The sequence below is a fragment of the Pyxicephalus adspersus genome, chromosome 2 (genome assembly GCF_032062135.1).
Source record: "Pyxicephalus adspersus chromosome 2, UCB_Pads_2.0, whole genome shotgun sequence".
NCBI lineage: Eukaryota > Metazoa > Chordata > Amphibia > Anura > Pyxicephalidae > Pyxicephalus > Pyxicephalus adspersus.
In genome coordinates this window covers 78,126,677-78,135,642 of record NC_092859.1, presented here as the reverse complement: position 1 = coordinate 78,135,642, position 8,966 = coordinate 78,126,677, and the positions used below count along the sequence as shown (strand labels likewise).

The window sequence follows — 8,966 nt, the reverse complement described above, 5'->3', positions numbered from 1 at the left end:
TCAGGCCCAATGTGTGAAGTTACTTAACTGAATAACATCCGCATTTTCATATATACTTAGATAACATTTTATGTGAACCACCATAATTTGAATTACCTATTACATTAAACAGATTTAAACCTACCTGCAAGTTATTGCACAGAGCAGTGGGCAAAGTTCAATGACCAACAGCAACCAGTCAGACTTAACATTTCCCTGACTTGACTTTTGTCAATGCAAACTTTGATTGGTTCAGTTACATTGTTTTACTTGAAAGTTTGTTTATAGCTATATAATCCATATGTATATTTCTAATCTAGCAAACTTTAACAAAATTGCTCTTTACCCTAAATGTTTTTTATTATCAAGGTCATTTAAAGCTAAATTAGATGTTAAAGGGGATGTATGAAAGCATATTACGAAACATATACTTATTGTGTAGGTGGAAGAAATTAAAAAGATGAAGATTGGTGACCCTCTGGACAGGTCTACTGATCATGGTCCACAGAATCACAAGGCACATCTAGACAAACTGCTGGAATACTGTGAAACTGGAGTGAAGGAAGGAGCCACCTTGGTTTTTGGAGCCAGACAAGTTCCTCGTCCAGGTACTTACAGAGAAGAGCCAAAGAAGGAATTCTAGATTATGCTGCTAGCAACCATTTATTCACCCCTGTTTACTGCGTATGAAAATAGCATTTGCTGTGAACTTTTGTGTATTAAAAGAATGTTTAAAAAAGCATTATCCTTTAACATTTTTTTAGGATTTTTTATGGAGCCAACTGTATTCACAAATGTGGAAGACCACATGTATATTGCACAAGAGGAATCTTTTGGACCAGTGATGGTCATCTCCAAGTTTAAAGATGGGTATGTTTTACTAACAGTGTACTTGATCCTTTCTGATAGTTTCACACATATAGGTATACATTAAAAATTATATATATCAAAAAACATTATCAGCTATATGAGCTAAACTGGAATGACCCAGCAACATCGTTTTTTCCAGGAAATGTAACAACTTCAGATTTTCTACGATTATTTATAAAGTAAGAGAAGGTTTTGTTAAAAATTTTAAGAGAGTTACAGACTAAGGCAGCATGCAAAATCAGATTTCACTTTTCTTAAATTTAGAGTAATCTAAATATGAAAAAATATTTTTAAATTGCTTGATATAGCTAGGCCTGTCTATTACAGAGAATGGCAGGGAGAGACCTATTTGTCCAAATTTTGTACGTGTTTTAGATGTTTTTTCTTTTCTACAGAGAAAAGGAACATCAAAGAATGCATTTACTAGCAATTTGGAAGATATCATTCAGCTTAACGAAGTTTAAATGCTGAATATTATTGCCATGAAAGGATTTATTGTCATAAATATACAGTATACATCACTGTGATGCAGTTATTTTTACTGGGGCAATTGAAATTTTAACTTACAAAATTTTCTTTCTCTTTCATTTTGGTTTGCTTATGCAGCGATGTAGAAGGCGTTTTGGCACGAGCCAATAGCACAGAATATGGGCTAGCATCTGGAGTTTTCACAAAAGACATCAGTAAGGCCATGTATGTGAGTGAAAAGCTGGAAGCTGGTACTGTATTTATCAACACCTACAACAAAACTGACGTTGCAGCTCCATTTGGAGGATTTAAACAATCAGGATTTGGCAAGGACTTGGGTAAATATTTTAGTTTATTAGCAGCATAATCTGTGTATGTTAAAATATTTAGAATATAAAACAAAAATATGCATAGATTTTGCTCAGATTATAAATATATACTGAACATCTGATATATTTGTTTTGAGGCTATTCTACAACCAGTCTGGAGAAAAAATGTCACATAACGACCATGTCTCTGTGTTATATCATTATAATATTATTCCTTCCCTCATCACTCACATAGTCCTGGAATGTAGAACAATTGTCAAATGTTCAGCTTGTAGAGGTTCATCTGTAAAAATAGAAATCAAAACCTGATGAAGATCAAGGGGTTAAAGCAAATCATTGTAAGAGTTCTGCAGTGCCCCACTTTACATGCCCTCTGTTTATTTAGATGCATTCCTCTATATCCACAAAAGATATACTTGAGTACATATAAGATGTACTCAAATAAAACTGATCCATATATATACCTAGGTACTTATTTTTACCTGCTTTGACTAGAGTATAAACTCTGCATAACTGCCGATATTCAAAACCGTTATGAATAGAAATGCCAATAACATTAAACATATCCATAGTGTATTATTTAAAAAAAAACATTTAAAGGGGAAAAAAATCACATGGGTTCAATGTGCACATTTTTAAGGTTTTGTTAAAAATTTTAAGAGAGTTACAGACTAAGGCAGCATGCAAAATCAGATTTCACTTTTCTTAAATTTAGAGTAATCTAAATATGAAAAAATATTTTTAAATTGCTTGATATAGCTAGGCCTGTCTATTACAGAGAATGGCAGGGAGAGACCTATTTGTCCAAATTTTGTACGTGTTTTAGATGTTTTTTCTTTTCTACAGAGAAAAGGAACATCAAAGAATGCATTTACTAGCAATTTGGAAGATATCATTCAGCTTAACGAAGTTTAAATGCTGAATATTATTGCCATGAAAGGATTTATTGTCATAAATATACAGTATACATCACTGTGATGCAGTTATTTTTACTGGGGCAATTGAAATTTTAACTTACAAAATTTTCTTTCTCTTTCATTTTGGTTTGCTTATGCAGCGATGTAGAAGGCGTTTTGGCACGAGCCAATAGCACAGAATATGGGCTAGCATCTGGAGTTTTCACAAAAGACATCAGTAAGGCCATGTATGTGAGTGAAAAGCTGGAAGCTGGTACTGTATTTATCAACACCTACAACAAAACTGACGTTGCAGCTCCATTTGGAGGATTTAAACAATCAGGATTTGGCAAGGACTTGGGTAAATATTTTAGTTTATTAGCAGCATAATCTGTGTATGTTAAAATATTTAGAATATAAAACAAAAATATGCATAGATTTTGCTCAGATTATAAATATATACTGAACATCTGATAGATTTGTTTTGAGGCTATTCTACAACCAGTCTGGAGAAAAAATGTCACATAACGACCATGTCTCTGTGTTATATCATTATAATATTATTCCTTCCCTCATCACTCACATAGTCCTGGAATGTAGAACAATTGTCAAATGTTCAGCTTGTAGAGGTTCATCTGTAAAAATAGAAATCAAAACCTGATGAAGATCAAGGGGTTAAAGCAAATCATTGTAAGAGTTCTGCAGTGCCCCACTTTACATGCCCTCTGTTTATTTAGATGCATTCCTCTATATCCACAAAAGATATACTTGAGTACATATAAGATGTACTCAAATAAAACTGATCCATATATATACCTAGGTACTTATTTTTACCTGCTTTGACTAGAGTATAAACTCTGCATAACTGCCGATATTCAAAACCGTTATGAATAGAAATGCCAATAACATTAAACATATCCATAGTGTATTATTTAAAAAAAAACATTTAAAGGGGAAAAAAATCACATGGGTTCAATGTGCACATTTTTCTCTCTTTTTTACAGGTTAAAGCATTTTGTGCTATTGAGTTTGTTATGTTTGCTCCTAAATGATCTTTTGTGCATTATTTCTGGCCACCAGTAGATGTCTCCCTGTCCTCATGTAAAATGTGTAACAAACTCAGGTCTCTTGTTTCTGATGGCAAGAATTTCTTTACACTTTACATGAAGATACAGTCCCATCTACTGTTGTGACTCAAAATGCCATTTTAAGGGGGAAGGGGATCTGTTTTTTTATGTGAGTATATATGGAAAATTCAGTTTGCAAGTGGCAGATACCATTACAAGACTAGACAGTATAAGCAGCAGGGACAATGCTGAGCTGACAGCATAGCTGTAAGAGGAACGTAGCAGGCCAACACTTCACTACATAAACCTAGAACATCTAGACTACTTATGCCTAGTCTGCATCCACAGTTGATACTTTAAATGCAGCAATGAAGGATATGCAATGCATTTACTTAAAAGGGAATATATAACAAAGCAGTCAATCACATGATTGCATTCTGAATATGATTTCAATGCAATTGCTAAAAACATTTTTTTTCTGTTTTTGACACAGGTGAAGAGGCACTCCATGAATACCTCAGAACCAAAGCTGTTACAGTAGAATACTAGGATTCTAGGATCACCACAGGATTTATTTTTTTAATCAGATCATTTTCATATCTCTAAACATACAGAAGATCCTCCATATGGACATAATAAGGATACAACATATCCAAACTGTTTCCTGTTTTATACATATTTCATACATGATCAGTCTTTTACTTGCCAATTACTTTGTGAAAAAAATATATATGCAATGTTGTAGCAGCATTGGTGATTCCTGTCAAATAAGGTTTTATGATGCAGCATTTTATGCATTACAAGCTGCATTTTTTTTATTCAAAAAAATCATTGGTGTAAAAATGTTTAGAATTTCTTTGGAATTATATTGATAAATAATATAAATGTGCTAAACCATTTCTGAGCTCTACATGTTTCTACTTTTTCTAGCTGCTACTGTTGTAGTACGATTGTTTTTGCTCTCTGGTGTCTTTATGTTTTGTTCCCCATTCGCCTTTGTTTTAAAATCAACTGACATTGTAAGTTTCTTAGTTTGTTGTAGCACAAAGAATGGCATTGTACTCAATTTTCAAGCATCACCACAAAGATGAATATAGGTATAAAACCACATAAAGATGCTTTAACTTATAACAGTTATCTGTTATTTTTTTTTTTAGAGTAAGATAGGGTAGAGTAGGATAAAACTATATATAGGTGGACATTTCTTTAAATATTCCAGATGTGGTCTGACCAATGATTTGTACAGGGTCAGGTTAAAGCAGGGCAAGTTATGGTTGAGGGGTGAAGATATAAGTGGAATGGGAAATTACAAGCTTTTCTCATCTATTATGATGGAGGTGTGGGGTCTCACCTGTTCTGCCTGCTTTGTAAAAGAATGTGACATCTCTAATAACCACTTTCTGACTAAGAGGAGTCTTGGTACTTTTTCTAGATCCTACTTTGTTCATAGGTTTATTTACATCCTGTAATGATGAAATACCTTCTATTCAGGATTGCAGTAATATATATACATAATTCATCTCCATGTTGTTCTCACCTGTGTGGGTACTGGGAATCAGTAGCATTTGTAGGAAGGGGAACTGATAGAAGAGTGGCTGCATTGTTTATTTTTGCATAATAGCACCAATTGTGTTTTTTTCTGGCCTTAATTACCTTTCATTGAAATCAAAATTATAATATTTAGAAAAAAGTTATCTACTGATCACTATCACTATTTTTGCCAATTCAATGATCTTTACCTAATCTTCAACATTTTCTGTGTCATGAGTTCCAGCTGGAACCTATGGGTTTTTCATTGCCTGAGGCCATCTGAAGCATAAAGCTCTGGACTCACATTTCCTAATCTGTTGTAGGAATTTAAATGTGAGAAGTCAGGATACAACCACAGGAGCTAGGTGCAGTGTGCTTACCAGAGCTCCCTGGTATTACTGCTGTGCTTTGGTACTCTACAGATGATCTGTAACTACAATAGGAAGACCAAGGCCATTTAATACATTTTGTCAACCGATAGCTGTACTTTTGATAAACTACTGTGGAATTGTTTAATGAAATACTATTATCCTTGGGAAAATATTTTTTTTTTCCTTTTTGTCTAATATATGTTTATTAGTTTAAAGAAAACACAGATACAAAAAGAAAACGCACAACAAAACAGTTCACTAACAGACATGACAACGTGAACAAAATGGTACATTTCAGGAAAACAGTCCACCCTGCGGAAGGAGCAGCCCACAGCCTGCTAGGATATATGACTTAATTCATGCCATGGATTCCATTTCTAGTCTTTACCCCCCACGTAAAAGGAGGAGGGATGCTCCCCCCAAAAAATTAACAGGTTAAAGAAAAACACCTTTTACATAATATAGGAGGGTTATCGATAGTTCCTCTTTAAATGAATGTACACTGGCTTGTATAGGCGGTGCATCTACCAACCACATCAGTGTAAAGTACACATTCTAACATCAGGGATCAATCACTCCCACACACAACTACACAGGTCAGCCTTGTTACTGGGAAATATTTGTAATTCCAAACACATCTGTACAATGTAAAGTGACATAGAGAACATCTCTCACATTCATAGTATATCTCCCCACCTATTGTGTGTTACTTCCCCCACCTCCTTCATTGTAAGCTCTTCAGGGCAGGGTCCTCTCCTGCTTTGTCAACTTCTGTAATTTGCAATGAACAACACTGCGGTATATGTTGGCGCTAAATAAAAACTTGTTTATTAATATTTGTATAAACCTAACATGTGACTGGTGGAAATTGTTAAAGGATTTGATTTTAGTACCCAGGTGTCAGTTCCTGGGCTCTATTGTCAGGCTGTTGTCTTATATCACATACTGATCATCACCTGATAACATTCAGTAACTGATCCCCTGCCTGACCCCCCTAATCAGACTGCTAAACACAAGCAGGTGAGGATCTGTGCGCCAAACAAATAGCCGGCAGTACAGTGATGACGTCACGCATCCCTCAGACACAGCCGTCCATGATAGATGAGGGCAGAAAAAAAAATTTCCTCGGCTACATTTCGTTCTTTACATAGGCTGCTATAAATTGAAATGTTGCTGTCACTTTTTTTAACACCATTGTAAGGAGACAAGTGGAGGGGATCTCCTGCCATATTTAGGTATCATTTATTAATTTAAAAAAAAAGTGGGGCCCTCTAGTGGAAGGATTTATGTACTGCACTGTGTATTTGTGAATAAGAGGTAGGGATCACAGACAGTACAGAAAAGTAGCAGTGGGATGAACAGATTACTTTCATTATTTTTATATCACTAACATGATATGTTAAATAGCATCTTGTATAGGTCCATGCAAATCAGACTTGTCCACCTAAAATTAAAGTTTGTTTTTGGACTATTGTAGGTAACACTAATAAGAAAGAGCATGTAATCTCCATGCAAATAGTGCTCTAGCTTGTGATTTGATTGATAGGAATCTCATTTTGTTTCATTTTAGCTCCAATTGTCTATGCACATTTTAAGTGCTTCATACATAAATGTAGCTATTGGTGGGTGGTGAGGTTTTGCTGACTTGCTGATTATGACACACACTTACCGGTTTTTAGTGTCCTGCAGCCATATCAGGTCCAGGATCCTGTCAATGCTGCATTCCCTGAATCCATTCCAGTTTCACCGTAATCCTTTTATGCCATTGGGCGGCCACACATAATGTAACCCCTGTGCTTGCAGTGTATACAACATCTATGTCTATTTGGTGTAAGCAAAAAGCCACCAGAAACACAGGAAAAAATGTAATCAAAAGCCAACTAACTTTCCAAAAAAAAGGTGTGTGGTTTGCTGCTTCTGGGTACACATAGCAGACTTTGCAGTATGCCCAGCTCTGTGGTTTCACATTGTAGGTGTGAAAGTGCCCTTGGGGTGAATCTTGCTCTATGGCAGGGGTGTCAAACTCAAATACACAGTGGGCCAAAATTAAAAACAGCTCTGCTAAAAAAATAGCTCCGCTACTATAATTCTCTGCTTCTTTAAAACAGTCCAATGCGGGGCCACGCATAGGCAGAGGGCCCGCTGGTCTATAGACGCAAGTGATGCCGGGAAATGTAGCAGCGGCGCTTTTTCAATGCAGCGGCGGGCAAGCCGCAATTCATTTAGGATTCCTTTGGGGGCCAAAAAAAAAAAAAAAGGACAATGTAGGCCAGATTTGGCCCTCGGGCCAGACATTGACACCCTTGCTCTATGGGGGTAAAAAATAGGTCACATTCACCTGTGAATAAATGGTGAATGATCTTGAACTGTAAATGGGAGACAATGTGAAATCCTGCTGAGCCAGTCTCTGTCATAGTCAGGAATGTGAGGTATGACATGAATGGGAGGGAAGGGCCAGCACAGTCTAAGCGGTGTCAGGAATGGTCGCTGACAACTCTAAGGTTTATCACATGAGGAAGGGGGCAGCACCAAGCCCTCAGAAACTCGTTTTATTTCTTTGATATTCATTGCCATTTACAGGACTACGTCCCGTTTTATTAAGGTTTCCCCTTCAACCCTGGGCAGCCCCATATGAAGTGGTGACGTGTCACTGCTTTCATTTCTGTCCCAGTCACCACAACCCCCTCACAGTGTACACACAGAACGATGTGAAACCGTGACGTCAGCGGCCCAAACTCTCTTCTCATTCGCTAGACGTGGAACTGCGGTCACCTGGATACGGAAGCACCTCCTATACGCCATTGTCCCCGGCACGCACGAAACTGGCTTGTGACTTCACATCCCTGTCAGCACGAAAGCACGCCCCCTTCCGTACGCATGCGCAGGTTTTTGCCGTCTGATTTTAGAACAGGGGGAACGGTATGACCCGGGGTGATAACAGTACCATGGAGCCGGGACAGGAAGGGTCAGCAGCCAGGTAATACTCGGGTACTCATTTAGTGAATGTCCTTCTCCATGTAGCCTGCTTCCTGTAGTCGCTGCTGTGCAATATGACTGCTGTCACCTGTATAGGTGAAGTGCCAGCTACCCATACACAGGGACAGGAGATGGATTTGTGCTAATGGTGGTATTAGAAGTCTCCTCATTGTATACAGCAGGCATTCTTATCTCCATCAGTGATACCAACACATCTGACATCTATACATGAGACCCCGGTGTACGGGTAGAGTGATCGTCAGATCCATGGCACGCTGGTAGAGTGATGGTCAGATCCATGGCATGCCAGTAGAGTCATAGTCAGATCCATGGCACGCTGGTAGAACGATGGTCAGATCCATGGCAAGCTGGTAGGGCGATGGTCAGATCCATGGCACGCTGGTAGAACGATGGTCAGATCCATGGCACGCTGGTAGGGCGATGGTCAGATCCATGGCACGCTGGTAGGGCGATGGTCAG

The 8,966-nt window shown here is 37.6% G+C and overlaps 2 protein-coding genes across 2 annotated transcripts in view; both read left to right on the top strand.

The window, feature by feature from the left end:
• Positions 1 to 4,508, top strand: part of ALDH1L2 (aldehyde dehydrogenase 1 family member L2) — a gene marked incomplete in the record, with an annotated part of 30,615 nt that extends 26,107 nt beyond the window's left edge. Inside the window, 4 exon segments of the mRNA XM_072401169.1 lie at positions 422 to 587; positions 744 to 849; positions 1,456 to 1,655; positions 4,103 to 4,508. Coding sequence (XP_072257270.1) covers positions 422 to 587; positions 744 to 849; positions 1,456 to 1,655; positions 4,103 to 4,158 — 528 coding nt within the window.
• A 3,845-nt stretch (positions 4,509 to 8,353) lies between these two features.
• SLC41A2 (solute carrier family 41 member 2) overlaps positions 8,354 to 8,966 on the top strand; it is a 52,934-nt gene continuing 52,321 nt past the window's right edge. The window contains exon 1 of the mRNA XM_072401168.1: positions 8,354 to 8,487. The gene's annotated coding sequence lies outside the window, so the exon portion shown is untranslated. The remainder of the gene's footprint in view (positions 8,488 to 8,966) is intronic.